General features: G+C 38.6%; 1 protein-coding gene across 1 annotated transcript in view; it reads left to right on the plus strand.

Moving 5' to 3' along the window:
- SCYL2 (SCY1 like pseudokinase 2) overlaps positions 1-15,751 on the plus strand; it is a 39,619-nt gene that overhangs the window by 718 nt on the left and 23,150 nt on the right. The window contains exon 2 of the mRNA XM_058189872.1: positions 11,311-11,515. Within this exon, the coding sequence (XP_058045855.1) occupies positions 11,339-11,515 (177 nt within the window). The 5' untranslated portion in view covers positions 11,311-11,338. The remainder of the gene's footprint in view (positions 1-11,310; positions 11,516-15,751) is intronic.

A 15,751-nucleotide genomic window follows, 5' to 3' on the forward strand; every position in this document is an offset into this window, starting at 1 on the left:
GTCTAAGCCAAAACACTTAATGGGCTTGCCCTGTTTTGAAGAGTACTGCTTCACAGAAAATTAAATTCTTTACTTTTTTATGTGTTGGGTCTTATGAACCTTTTTCTGACAACTCACTAAAAATAATTTCTTGTGAGATGTGGAAACAGTTAAATCAAAACTACTGCCTTTAACACATATCTGAAATGCTACTGATGTTACAGTCAAACTATATTTAGTTAACTTCACATTGAAAATAATGGAGTTGAAATACTTATTTCCAGGCTTAAAAAGAGCAGTTATTCCCAAATTTGCTTTTGTTGTTATGATGAGCTGAAGTCATATGCATTTATGTGTGATTAAGGATAATTAAACACCTTACTACATATTTATATTTGGTTTGTTCTATTCTCAGTTAAAAAGGCCCTACAAAAATAAACTCTTTTTCACTCTTTCCTAAGTGTCAAGAGGGGAAAGTGGAATTCTGATCTCAAGGGGCAGATTACTGTATTCTAGAATGAGGATAGTGCTACTGGGAAAGCCATTTTATGGGCACCTGTCCCCTTAATCTCTCAGGAGAGGGATACTCATAGTGCCCCACCCATTGAGTAGGCATATTTCACCCAAACACATCATTTACAAGAGATTAAATCATATAGCATTTCATAGTTAATAGATTTTGAATCCAAAGCCTGCTAGTAATCAGCACTTCCAGGATGAGCCCCCCCCATTAAATCAGTAAATGCTGTTTAATAGGGAAGCAGCTGCATTTTGTATCAGCTGCAGATTATAGATCACTTTCAAAAGTAGTTTCACGTAGACCAAATTACCATTGTCTAGCTTTGGGACAACAAGAGCTAAAATCATTAACCTCACTGTCTTTTCATCTGGAAAAGTCGCAGCTGGTAAGTCCATCCAGAACTGTCCAAAGGCTCTAGAAAAAAAAAGCACACATAGATAGTAAAATAACAAAAAGATACAGCACAAACATTAAAAAAGCAAAGATGGGGGAAAGAGTGGTTATGCTGTAAAGAAGGAAAATCTTTAAAAGGGACAAAACATAGGTAATAATGCAAAATTAATTTTGTCAAACTAATAATTAACCTAGACCACATAGAAATATATTGTTTCATCTTCTCATTTTTAGAACATAGGCTTTTCAAAATAGATAACAGTCTTGTAGATGTATTCCTTAAAATCCTTATTTACAGTTTCTTTTCGATGTCCCATGTTCAATATAGCCACAGTTCTGTCTAAAATGACAAAATCCATGTTTTAGAAATACAGTTCCATTTCTCATTAAGATTCTTAATGTTTCTTCCCAAAAATTTTGCTGTCATATGTTGAAATCAATAAAACTGCAATTTTCTCCATTTTGAACATTCTTCTAAAGGGCCTAGTTATTTCATCTAATGAAATAATTTCATTTTAAATCATATTTTTTTTGTTTCTTAACAACTGGAATCATTGATTCTCTAGAAGTGGATATAGTATTCCAGTTTTTCATTCCACAGTTCAAATATACATCTAACTAACTTTAATTCAACATTTTATGACTTATTTTAAAAACTATATAAATTCAAGTGTTTGATAGTATCTGCACAAATTGTAAACCCAAGTCTATAAATATATCTTGGAAGCAGCAAATTAGGCTTGTTCAGCATAAACTGTATTGCCATGTGATTTGAATAAACTTTAATAATCTTAAAGATGCTGAGGTTGGGAAATACATATAATTTGATAGGTTAAGAGACAAATCAATTCAAAATAACTAACTGCTTGATGAAGATATAAAATTGTAAGATAGTGAAAAAATATGGTGGAAACCCATAACCTTTTAGGCCATTCTTCATAAAAGTAATATGAAAAATACCAAAGATTTTTTCAAAACTAATATAGCTGATTCCAATTTCTGTTATATCAAAATATCAATCATCAGGTGAACATTGTCAGATAATCAGGCTTTCTGACCAGAGCCTCCACCTGCTCTTCTGTCAGGAATCATATGTCAAGGGGAACCCCCAGATTGCATGTCTGCTCTTTAGCAGCACTACCGTATCTTTGAGAGCAGTAAATGGAACAATCATGAATATAGAAAATATGGTAGGAAAATATTGTTTCTTGAAAGCAAATTTCACAATTGATATAATGTATATATTTTTATTCTGGAATTAAAATAGCTGAGATTTGATGATGAAATTACAGTAAAAGCTTGTTTACATTGAAGGAAATAGATTATACAGAACATAGAATAATAGTCCAACCACCTGCTCAAGCAGGAGACCCCGTACCATTTCAGACAAATGGTTGTCCAGTTTTAAAAGCCTCCAGTGATGAAGCACCCACAACATTTGAAGGGAAGCCATTCCACTAGTTAATTGTTCTTAGTTTTAGGTTACTTCTCTCCTTGATTAGTTTCCATCCATTGTTTCTTGTCTTGCCTTCTGATGGTTTCGGAAATAGATTTGACACCCCTCTTCTTTGTGGCAGCCCCTCAAATATCGGAACACTCCTATTATGTCATCCATAGTCTATTATCAAATATATAAATACAATCTCAACCATCCAAAATATGATGCTCTATAAATAATCTAATCCATATCTGTTTATAATTAAACTGTCTGTTCAAATGTTGCTGGATTGCCAGAAGCATAATTTCTTGCACTGATGTAAGGAGAATATTATAGTTAAAATTAAGTAATTTATAATCTCAGAATCATTGACTAATTTCTGAGTATTCCTAAAGTGCACTGATAACAGAAGACTAGAGAAAGGCTATTATTCCATATTTTTAAAAAAGGAAAATAGAAATGACAGATCTGCTGGCTTAGCATCAATCTTACTTTTTTTTTTTTTTACAAAGTGATTAGTATACCAAGGGAATGCTGCAGATTACTGTACCTAAACTTAGTAAGATACTTGATACAGTTGACTGTAGCCTCTTTCTTGATGCAATGAAATGTTGTAAGATGGATTGTCCCTCTACCAAATGGATTTGTAGTTGGTGGAACAATTGTACCCAATATGTAGACTTCTGGCTGTACTTCCGGTGGCGTCAGAGGCAAGAACCGCGAGCTCTGTGGCCCCGCTCCATGCTCTCCCTGTTGGAGGGCTCCGAATGGAGTCATAGCCACCCTATAGGGTTGGTGAAGTAAAAGAAGCTTTGCAGGTTGAGGAGAGCAGCATCTCTCCTCCCTGACTTGATAAATCCCCCTCATCAGAAGATGAGGAGCAGCGGCAGTCAACATGCCTACCATGAAGCTGGGGACAGCCAGAACATCTAAGAAAGTGCAGGAGCGAAGAGAACAGTGAACAGAGATTGTTTCTGGGTGAGATGATTTTTGTTTGTTTAAAAATTACCCCAAGGAAAACAAAAAAAAAATCCTAGAGAAGAGGTTCTAAAAATATAACTGTTTAAGCAGCAAAAGAAAAGAGATTTGATAAAGATATGTATGCTGAAAAGTTAGCTGAGAGTGCCATCTACTGACAAGGGAAAAGCAACTCCTAGACTTCTGGAAATTTACAGAGGAGGGAAGGAATATTTGATATTTGGTGGCTGTGACTTTTAACTGTTTATTGCCTTATGCGTACCAGAGATGGAAATAAGAAAGACATTTTATAAAAAAGACTCTGGGAAGCTAGAATAAAAGACTAAAACCACAGAGCAGACTTAAAGAACTTGAAAAATACCTTGGACTATCAGAATATTGAGTAAATGCTGGAACTCGCTCATTTAAATAATTGACTTTGTTTTGAAAGAAATGAATTTTGAGTGAAATAAATACCTGCTGGAAAAAGGCAGCATGGGAATTTGAGAGGAGAGCCCCATTTACTATTGATTGGAAATTTGGACTCTTTCTGAACTAGATTGTGACATTATTGTTTATTTCACTTTTATTGCTGTTATGACTGGAGTTGACACTGTGGAAATGAGAGGACTTTTTAATGAGATTACTTCATTGCTCCAAAATATTATGGATTCAATTGATGGTATAGATGGGAAAATGGAAAACATTTTGCAAAGAACAATGAACAAAAATCAAACTGCCCATGAACTAGTGGAAGCAACAAAAAGTCTAGATCAGGGGTGTCCAAACTACGGCCCGCGGGCAATGTTCCCTCTAATTTTTCACGAGTCTGAGCAAGCACACTAACTCCCTGAGCGGTCCCTTGGACCACTGTGAGCAACATCAGACGTGCGGGTCATGCCAGCATCGCATCCATTCAAGTCACATGATTTATTAAATCCATTCATTTATTTTATTTATTTATTATTATTATTATTATTATTTTATTTTATTTATTAATTATTATTATTATTATTTATTATTATTCATTTATTAAATCCATCCATTCAAGTCACATGATTTATTAAAAGAATCAAACAGATTCGGCTAGCTAAAAGTTTTAGCTAGCCGAATCTGTGCTGGGCAGCTAATCAACGCCTGTCAAATTACGTTGATTAGCTGCCCAGACAGATTCGCCAGCTAAAAGTTTTAGCTAGCCGATTCTAGCTAAAACTTTTAGTTAGTCGAATCTGTGCTGGGCAGCTAATCAACGTAATTTGACAGGCGTTGATTAGCTGTGCAGCACAGATTCGGCTAGCTAAAACTTTTAGCTAGAATTGGCTAGCTAAAAGTTTTGACAGGCGTTGATTAGCTGCGCAGCACAGATTTTCTGTGCGCGGAGACCGTGTCAGCAGTGCGCATTTGCGCACGCGCGCAGCTTAGAGGGAAAAGTGCTGTAGTTGTTAAGTGAAGCACATGTTTGCCAAGCAAATCCAGCCTTTCCCATTGACTGTGCCTGTCAGAAGCTGGCTGGAAAGATTGCAAAATGTGATCACATGATCTCAAGATGCAACAACTGTTATGAATACATGCTGCCTTCCAAGCACCCAAATTTTGATCAGGTGATCGTGGGGAATGCTGAAACGGTTGTAATGTGAGGACCAGTCATATAAGTCAGGGCTCTCCAACCTTGACAACCAATGTTCCCTCTAATTTTTCACGAGTCTGAGCAAGCACACTAACTCCCTGAGCGGTCCCTTGGACCACTGTGAGCAACATCAGACGTGCGGGTCATGCCAGCATCGCATCCATTCAAGTCACATGATTTATTAAATCCATTCATTTATTTTATTTATTTATTATTATTATTATTATTATTATTTTATTTTATTTATTAATTATTATTATTATTATTTATTATTATTCATTTATTAAATCCATCCATTCAAGTCACATGATTTATTAAAAGACTCAAACAGATTCGGCTAGCTAAAACTTTTAGCTAGCCGAATCTGTGCTGCGCAGCTAATCAACGTAATTTGACAGGCGTTGATTAGCTGCGCAGCACAGATTCGGCTAGCTAAAAGTTTTAGCTAGCCGAAGCTGTGCTGCGCAGCTAATCAACGTAATTTGACAGGCATTGATTAGCTGCGCAGCACAGATTTTCTGTGCACGGAGACCGTGTCAGCAGTGCGCATTTGCGCACGCGCGCAGCTTAGAGGGAACAGTGCCCGCGGGCCAACTGCGGCCCGCGGGTCAGTTTTTATTGGCCCGCAGCAAATTCTAAAAGTATAATGAATATGGCCCTTTTCGGCCACCTCCCGGTGCTTGCCCGGTGGTTCGCTGCGAGGGTCGCGGCTCCTCCCCATGGGCGGGGAATAATAAAGGGAGGGGGCGGAGGAGGCGGCGAGCGGGAAAGAGGCTGCTGGCCGTGCCCGACCCCAGGAGTTGTACCCTCGCCTTCCCCGGGCCACCTGGTGAGGCTCCTCGTGCCTCCACCCCTTGGGCAGGGAATAACGAAGGGAGGGGGCGGAGGAGGCGGCGGCAAGCAGGAAAGAGGCTGCTGGCCGTGCCCGACCCCAGGAGTTGTACCCTCGCCTTCCCCGGGCCGCCTGGTGAGGCTCCTTGCGCCTCCACCCCTTGGGCAGGGAATAACGAAGGGAGGGGCGGAGGAGGAGGCGGCAGCGGGAAAGAGGCTGCTGGCCGTGCCCGACCCCAGGAGTTGTACCTCGCCTTCCTGGGCCGCCTGGTGAGGCTCCTCGCGCCTCCACCCCTTGGGCAGGGAATAATGAAGGAGGGCGGAGGAGGCGGCGGCAAGCGGAAAGTGGCTGCTGGCCGTGCCCGACCCCAGCAGTTCTAGCCTCGCCTTCCTCGGGCCGCCTGGTGAGGCTCCTCGCCTCCACCCCTTGGGCAGGAATAACGAAGGAGGGGCGGAGGCAGCGGCAAGCGGGAAAGTGGCTGCTGGCCGTGCCCGACCCCAGCAGTTCTAGCCTCGCCTTCCTCGGGCCGCCTGGTGAGGCTCCTCGCGCCTCCACCCCTTGGGCAGGGAATAACAAAGGGAGTTTCAAGTTCATACCAAATACAAAACAAAGTTAAGATTGGTGTCCAAACTTGGTCTCTTTAAGACTTGTGGATTTCAATTCCCAGAGTTCCTCAGCCAGCTTTGCTGGCTGAGGGACTCTGGGAGTTGAAGTCCACAAGTCTTAAGGGACCAAGTTTGACACCCTGGCCAAGATGAATGAATATGAAACATTTTCCCCCCTTAAATGAAGATGATATCCACATATTGTTGCTTTTTAGTAGACTGACTGTATCCATCTGTATTGTAATGTCCCAGGTTTTCAGGCCTCTGATATAGTCCTAAATATTTACCACGAGTCACCAGAAATGGCAGCAATCAAGAAACGCAAGATAGCAAGTGAGTGTAGAAGATTTCAAACACGGTGGGAAAATGAATATTTCTTTAAAGAAATCAACGGAAAGTGTGTCTGTTTGATTTGCAATGAAGATGTTGCCGTGATGAAAGAGTATAATGTCCGTCGGCACTATGAGACCAAGCATCAGAGCTACGCATCGTACACAGGTGCCAAACGAGCACAGAAATTCAAGCAAATGGCAGCTAGCCTGCAAGCTCAACAACAGTTTTTATTTCGTGCTAACAAAATACAGGAAAACGCCACAGCAGCAAGCTATGAAGTCGCAAAACTTATTGCCCAGCATGGCAAACCGTTCTCAGACGGTGATTTCATAAAGCAGCGCCTCATCAAAGTCACAGAAGTAATGTGCCCGGAAAAAGTGCAGGATTTCAACAACGTGACCTTATCCAGAAATACAGTGGTGCGGAGAATCGAGGACTTGTCAGCTAACCTGAAACTTCAGCTGAGAGAGAAAGCTTGTGCTTTTGATTTTTACTCGATAGCATGCGATGAGAGCACAGACGCCACAGACACCGCACAGCTTTTAATTTTTATGGGAGTCGATGATAATTTTGCTGTAATGGAGGAGCTGCTTGATATGATGAGCCTAAAAGGCACAACGATGGGTGGAAATATTTTTGACGCTGTGTCAGAGGCAGTTGAAAAGATGGGGCTTAAATGGGACAAGCTCTGTGGAGTAACAACGGATGGAGCTCCGCCATGACGGGTGAGCAAAGGAATGGCATCCATGGTGTGCGTCAAGGTAAAAGAGAGCGGAGGTGAGGCTGTTAGGATGCACTGTATAATCCACCAAGAAGCACTGTGTGCCAAGACTGTGCAGCTGGGCGATGTGATGAACACTGTTGTAAAAACTGTCAACATAATTCGAGCTAGAGGACTGTACCACAGGGAATTTCAAGCTTTCTTATCTGACGTGGATGCTGAATACGGGGATGTACTCTACCACTCTGATGTGCGCTGGCTCAGCCGCGGCTCTGTGCTGCAGCGGTTTTATTCGCTGAGATCAGAAATCGACAATTTTTTGAAAGAGAAGGACCGACCTCTTCATGAACTGAGTGACCCTCTGTGGCTGGCAGACCTGGCATTTTAGTTGATCTTACTCATCATCTGAATACACTGAACAAGAACCTACAAGGCAAAGAACAGCTGGTGTCACACCTGTATGCGCACATGAAAGCCTTCTGTGTAAAGCTCCGCCTGTTTGAGACACAACTACGAAGCTTTAATGCTGCACACTTCCCGCGCTGTCTGAAATCAAGTCTGCTTTTCCAAAGGCAGACCTTTCTGCTAAAAAGGAGAAATATGTTTCTGTAATTACATCTCTCGTGACAGAATTCAACCAGCGTTTTCAAGATTTTTCTGTCATTGAAAAACAAATCAAGCTGTTCTCGACCCCCTTCCTGGTGGATGCAGAAGAAGTGGAGGAGAGTCTGCAGTTAGAACTGATTGAAATGCAATGTGATGATTCTCTGAAGAGTCAACATCAGCTTCTCTCCTCCTGACTTCTATCAGAGTTTGGATCATGCCAAGTTTCCTCTGATGAGACGCCACGCAAAGAATGATGAGCCTGTTCGGCCCAACATACATATGTGAACAAACATTTTCTCTGTTAAATCAGAACAAAAGCAGACTGAGATCCAGAATGACTGATAGCCATCTCTGTGAAGTCCTTCGTGTCTCAACCACCAAACTTTCTCCTGACATCCCAGCCATCCTTCAATCCAAAGGACAGCATCACTGCTCCCACTGAGAGCAATGTTCTTCACATTATAGGCGAGTTAGGAATACACACAGTAGTCATGTGTCAATATGTCACCTCTTGTGTGGCCCGGCCACACATGAATTTACTAGGCTTATATACTGTTTGTTGTCCAGCCGCATGCCTTTCTGAATAATTATATTTAAAAATATTACATTAAAAATCAACATAACACAAACACACACGTACACAAACATAGAGATACACATGCACATATATATAACTCACACACATATAGTATACTTAAGCCTAAACTGCCCAGATGGCTGAAAAAAGTGATTTCTGACAGGTTCTCACACTTTTGACTGGTCCTCACACCTACAACTATCTTTACATTTTGCACCCTATCTTGTAACCGTGGTGAAGAGAAGCAGTTGTGAAATGAGTGATGTGGTTGTTAAAAATGCTGCAATGGGCATAAATGTGAGGATGGTCATAAGTGTGAGGACTGGTCAAAAATTACTTTTTTTAGCCCTCTGAGTAGTTTCTATGCCCATAGCCACATCCACTCAGTCACATGAGCAGTTAGCCACGCCCACCAGTCACATGACCACCAAGCCACACCCCAAAATAAGCCACGCCCAAAGAACTGGTACAAAAAAATTTCAGCCCCCCCCCCCCTTTGCTTATTTTTCTGTATTTGGCCCTCACTCAAAAAACTTTGGACACCCCTGGTCTAGATGAAATGGATTATTCAAGCCAGCAAATTGAATATGAACAGGGGAAAAATATGGATCAGAAAAACCAGCAAAAGAAGCAACAGTTCGACGAAAAGGAAGACCAGCAGAAGGAGCGGAGAGAACAGATTGGCCGCATCAACATGTAAGTCAAGGACTGGAGCAAAAAATAGGACTGACAAACAGCTGATAAAGGGAGAAAGACCGAAGAAAATAAAACAGACAAATCTACAACTGGAGAGACAGGAAGATACCTTTGATAAGGAGATTGGGATGTGGGCAGACATCTGGGAGAAGCAGCAATATAAGATTGTTCTGGGAGAAAGGTTTAGATTGAACAAGGAAGATAGAGATAAAGATAAGGAGTTAGGCATTTTTTGTTTATGTATGTTTAAACAATATAATGAGGATTACTTCAATTTGATAAATGTGATAGAGATTATTAATATTGTTACTGTGAATTGGATTAATATGAATGATACCCAAAACCAACTCTACACACAATATGGATGTATATTTAATAATAATAATAATAATAATAATAATAATAATAATAATAATAATAATAATAATAATAATAGTATCAAGTTGCTAAATTAGTCCACTGTTCATTATGTAAAAAATACAACATACCTGTATCTGAAAAATCATGGGAGCACAAAGTGGAAAAAATTATCGAAAATGAGACAATGAAGATCTTGTGGGACTTTCGAATGCAGATGGATTGTCATTTGGAACATAACACACCAGATATTATGATATTTGTCTAGGGCCGAAGCCAGTGGTAAAATATAAATTTCTACATGAAGAGTAGTATGCAATGAGACATCTCAGAATTCTATTCTAGACCCAGTGCTCTTCAATATTTTTAAATGTTTTTTTAGACAACTGGTATTTTAGCAAATTTGAAGTCAATATATCAACACTACAAGGTAGAATGGGGAGTACTTCTTCAGTGTGAGACAGTTGTGAAAAGATCCAATGTGATGGTTGGCTGCATCACAGGGATATTATGTTGAGATTACAGGAAGTGATCATTCTCTTCTATGCTGCACTGGTCAGACTACATCTAGAATACTGTGTCCAGTTTTGGTTATTACAATACAAGAAGGATGCTGAGAAATTGGAAAATGTGTAGAGAAGAGCAACAAAGATGATGAAGAGATTGAAGGTTAAATCCTATGAATAATGGTAAAAAGAACTATATGTGTTTACCCGAACAAGAGAAGTCTAAGATTAGACGTGATAGTAATCTATATATATAAAAGCAAAAACCCACTCATGCGGTAATCATGAAATCGCCAGAACTGTAAAGCCTTCAAACTTGAAATTTGCCACATATGTTCCTCTTGGTTTCTAGGTGCTCACTAAGAAAGGATTTTTCGAAATGACCATCTGAGCATTAGTATTTCCTATGTTATTATTAACACGCTCTGATGCTAAGGAGTTCTACTCCCCCTCCCCACCTGAAAAGAAATTTGTTCCAAATGCAAAACACAAGCAGAGGAGAGGAGTTCCACTTTCAGTTTTACTTTCATAGCAGCAACCAGGGGATAGGATAGAGGAGGCTTCTTTGCGGCAAGCCTGAGGGAGAGAAGGATAGGGGAGACTTCTGTGGGGCAAGCCTGAGGGAGAGAAGGGGAGAGGAGAGGCCGATCATCACTACTCATTAATTGTCAAGCTGTAAGTGTTGATTTATCAAGCCACATCACATAGTTTCGTAGCGAAGCACGGGTATCCAGCTAGTATTTCAATGTTTGAAGAATTGTGACAGAGAGAATATAAATTCATTCCCTACAGTGCCAAGAAAACAATGGCTCAAAGCTTTCCAAAGAGAGATCCAACTTGACATATCCAATTGACTATGAGAGTTAGGGAAACAGTCTGCCTTCTGGAATCATGAGTCATCAATGGAAGTTTTCAAACAAATATTGGACATTTTTAACATTTTAAATGGTATTAACTATTAGAATAAAAAAGTCATTGTTCAAATTCAAAAAGGGATACAAAAATGTTAAAATTCTTTATTATTGTGGCATCAAGCTTTCATTTAAATAATGAAAGTGAGTAACATATTTAGTGAGTATTGTATATTTTGTATATTTTACTATTTGTATTAATGTATATTTTACTATTTGTATTAATAAAATTTCCAAAACATTCATTTATAGGTAAACGTACTGCAGAATTGCCATAACAATGGAGTTGATGCTAAATAAATTGAAGAATACTGTTACAAAAGTGACTGCAGATGTCACAAGTGCAGTCATGGGAAATCCTGTAACCAGGGAATTTGATGTTGGTCGGCACATTGCCAGTGGTGGCAACAAACTTGCTTGGAAAATTTTTAATGGCTTTAAAAAATCAACAAAACAGGTAAGCTTTTTGAGAAATAAATCTATATAATCACAGTGGTATTTCAAAAGAGAGTATGTAGTTTTCAGTGGCAGAATAAAAGTTGTTGACTGTGCTCAACATTATAATATTGGTGGAAAGGACGTTCATATATGTTCCTGTTAGGTTTCTAAAATGTCTCAATATTTAAAAGTTACGACAAACTAAAGAGAATACTATACTATAACTTCTTAGATTTCAATCTAAGGAGGCTGTCTATCTTCAAGTAGATATATGAAATCTATCCTAACCTATCTTAGATGTGCGTGCTTACATTGCTATCAAGTATTCAGATGTCACTAAGACAAACGGAATATATCTTTAGTGTGGTGGGATTATTGCATTAATCCTGCGATAATGCAGTTGTTGCAGTACATTAGGTGATCATTTTGATCACATTATCAAAATGATCACCTAATGACTGCTACGCTTGGTGATAGAAATTCCAGTCCAAATTAGGGTTGTTGTCATAAATACTGGTAAATTATAGTGATTATGTATAAGTTTGATAGATTTATAAATAAGATACTTGATGTCATATGTAATTTTTAGTAATTATTTTGTTGTTCTAGCTCTACCCTTTTAAAAAAAATATTCACAGCCATGTCTCCTTTTTCTTTGAGAGTAAGGTTTCTTAAATACCAAATCATCTGTTCTTTAGATCAATATTTTTAAAATGTGCAGGATAGAGCAAAACTATTACCAAGAGTAAAAATTATATCCTAAAAATATTTAGCAGCATCTTCTGGATACACATTTTTATTATTTATTTTCTTATTTGCTGACTTTTAAAAGTGAAAAAATTGTTAATTCTTAAGCATGCTAATCTTTGGGACAATTTTTTACACTATTCATGTTATCCCATATTTTCTAATCTATCTCCCACTTATTTCTTATGAATGGAATTAGAGCCATTCCTAAATTCCTGCTTGTTCAACAGAGGGTTTTTAGTTATATTTATGTAGTTGATATGTGTTGCCCCATTGAAGTACTATTTGTTATTGCTACTGGAAGACAGGAATTAGGTTGGATATATTGGTTGGAATTTCAGACATTGTTTGGGAGAAATGGCATTCAGTAACTATGACAAAGAACCAGCAATATGTAATTCCACAGCCAAGCTAAAAATTCACTAATTCATATTTTGGCTCTGACGTGATTAAGAGTTTTTATAGAAACTACTGTGATTTTATTGTGTATCTCATGACCTAATGAGCGTTAGGTATTTATCCAAAGAGATCTAAAGTGAAGAATCTAGACTCAGTAAATATTTCTGGGATAAAAGTATATTAAATATTACCAGGAAAAGTATATCCCTTTTTATGTGTATTTATTTATGTACTGAACTCTTTTGTTTATTGAAAAGCTATTGTACGTACTTTCTGTCCCCCTCCCTCCTATCCACTGTCTGTTAATACTGGACCACCTCCATGAAATTCCTGAGCATTGTATTTGATGTGCTAAGTAGAGTATTGTTTTGTTGTGGCCATTGATATTGATGCCATTGTTTGCTTCTGTGGCCAAATGATTTTGTGATGCAAGAGTGGAAGAAGTTTATCTCTTGGCCTTTGTATATTATGCATCAAAATATTGGTTGCTGTCAGGTATTTCAAAACATGAGTTTTGCTTTATTCAAATGCCATTTCTTTCTCTCCTTGATTGTCAGACTGTATTTCTCCACTTTGGTTTTGCTGCAAGTAGTCCTCAAGTTACAATAGTTTGTTTAACAACAGTTCACATGATTGAATTGCAATCGGACACATGACAGTTCACATGATTGCAATTCAGGCACTTGACAACTAAATATTTAATATTGGTTGCACATCTTGCAATCATGTGATCATGGTTTTAACAGGTTTTTTGCTAATTTCCAGCAAAAAATGGCCATGAGGATGTTGGATTCGGTTAACAATTGTGAGATTCCCTAAACTGTAGTGATTAGCTTAATGACCAAATAGTCATAAAATCATAAAAGTTTTATCCAACTCAACTTACAACTTACAATAGGAATTGTGGTCATAAGTAAAGGACTACCTCCTCAGTGAACTATAGCAGTACTTGCTCCTTGTTAATATCAAAATATACTTTTATCTAGGATATAATGTAATTGCAGAGTTGTGGAATTACAGGTAGTTCTCAATTTCAACCACAATTGAGCCCAAAATTTCCATTGCTAAACAATATAGTTGTTAAGTTTTAAATTTTACAACCTTTCTGGCCATTTCTGTTAAATGAATCAGCTTCCTCATAGACTTTCCTTGATAGAAGGTTGCAAAAAGTGACCCCATGACCCTGGGACACTGCAACCATCATAAATACATGCCAGTTGCCAAACGCCCAAATTCTGATCACATGACCACACGGATGCTGCAATGGTTGTGTGAAAAACAGTCATAAGCCACTTTTTTTCAGTATCATTGTAACTTTGAATGGTTACTGAACAAATGGTTGTAAGTCATGGCTATCTGTATAAACTGCCCTTATTATTAAAGTACACAATCTTACATAAATGTTACAGGGCACCAGTTCTAATGTAGTCTATTCTATATAATCTGCTTTGAGGAGCTTTCTGAACTTTCAAAAGCCTCATGCTGTTTATTTACAAAATACAAATGGCACCTTTTTTGCCAAAAAAAGTCATATGCTAGCAATTATAAAAATTAAAGTTGCATGCTTTCTTTTAACTGAGATAGAAGGAACTTAAATTGGGGTCTTCTATTTGCAAAGCATATAGTATATCACTGAACAATTGTATTTACTTTACTTTTCTCTACATCTTACTCTCTCTCCCACAGACAACTAGTTGTATGGTTTGCAGCCTTCTCTTATATATATAGCTGTACACCTCATGACTGATTATCTGAAGAAGTTTTAATATTCTTGAACTGTTTTCGTTGAGTATATAGGATTGATGTGTTTATATTAGTGCAGACTAAAACATTATTTAGCCATGCTTTAGTGTTCTCTGTGTGGGACTGCTGTTGAAGAATGGGAAAAAGACTTAATTTAATTTAACAGGGACAGTTTTGGGCCAACTGTTTTAAGAATGGATTATTAAGTATAAATTGCAATGTGACTTTTATATCTAAAGAGCATCTCTTGCATAAATCTGTCCATCAGTTGTTGTTCTTATTAGGTTTCTTGTACATTGTATTACCAAAAAAAGATGAACTATAATTATATAATACAATCTTCCACCAGTTGCTCTGTTACTGCTGAGATATAATGAAGGCCTTTTTCATTTAATTTATCAAGCTTTTGGTAAATTTAATTGTGTTAATTTTGATTAATGTCTTTTAAATAGTTGTGACTATGGTTTCTTTTTCACCTCAATTATTTTTAAACCATATAATATGATCTGCCTATGGATGCCTGAGAAACAAATATAAAATGTTATATTGATTTTATTATTTCTGCAATTTGTTACTTGGATTATACTTACATTGGCTCTGGTGTAGTTGCTACCACAGGTTGCCCAAAGGTGCTTTTCAAAAGGCAGCTGGACTTGTGTTTTTTTTCCCCTTGAAAACATTTAGCTTCTCATCTAAGAAGCTTCTTCAGATCATAGTTTGGTCATCCAGACTTGGACGATAGAAAATCTCCATAGACATGCTAGCACAGATTCCTTGATTTATGACCACCACAATTGGGACAGGAATTTCCAGCACTAAGCAATATGGTTGTAAAGCGAGACATCATGTGACCACATTACTTAGCAAAGGCAATCCTGACAATCCCAGTTGCCCTCATTAAGCAAATTCTACCAGTCATCAGCCAAAGACCTACCCCAATTCCAGCCATTCCAGGCTAGGTCCTTCCCAGCCCTGAGTCTCAGTTAGGTAAGGGACTGCCTCCAACTCCCCGCACCCATCAATCTCCCCCCCACCCACCTCTGCCCTTTTTGGCTGTTACACTCTTGTGTATAGCAAGTAGTAGCAGAATAGCATGGCTCTGGGGCTACTTGCCATGCCCAGGAAGTCACAGCCACTACATTACCCAACCCTACAGAGCCAGTAGCATGGCACAAGGCAGTTTCACACTGTGACTCTGGGCTGTAAAAAGCAGCCTTTGAGCTACAGCACAAAGCCTAGTTGCAGCACAAAGCCACAGTGCACTCCAGCCACAGTTGCTCTCACCACCATGCTCTCCATCTCCAGTGATGTAGCACCACAATTTCTGAAGGTAAGCCATTCCACTGATTAATTTTCACTGTCAGGA

The sequence above is a fragment of the Ahaetulla prasina genome, chromosome 7, assembly GCF_028640845.1.
Source record: "Ahaetulla prasina isolate Xishuangbanna chromosome 7, ASM2864084v1, whole genome shotgun sequence".
NCBI classification, from domain to species: Eukaryota; Metazoa; Chordata; class Lepidosauria; order Squamata; family Colubridae; genus Ahaetulla; species Ahaetulla prasina.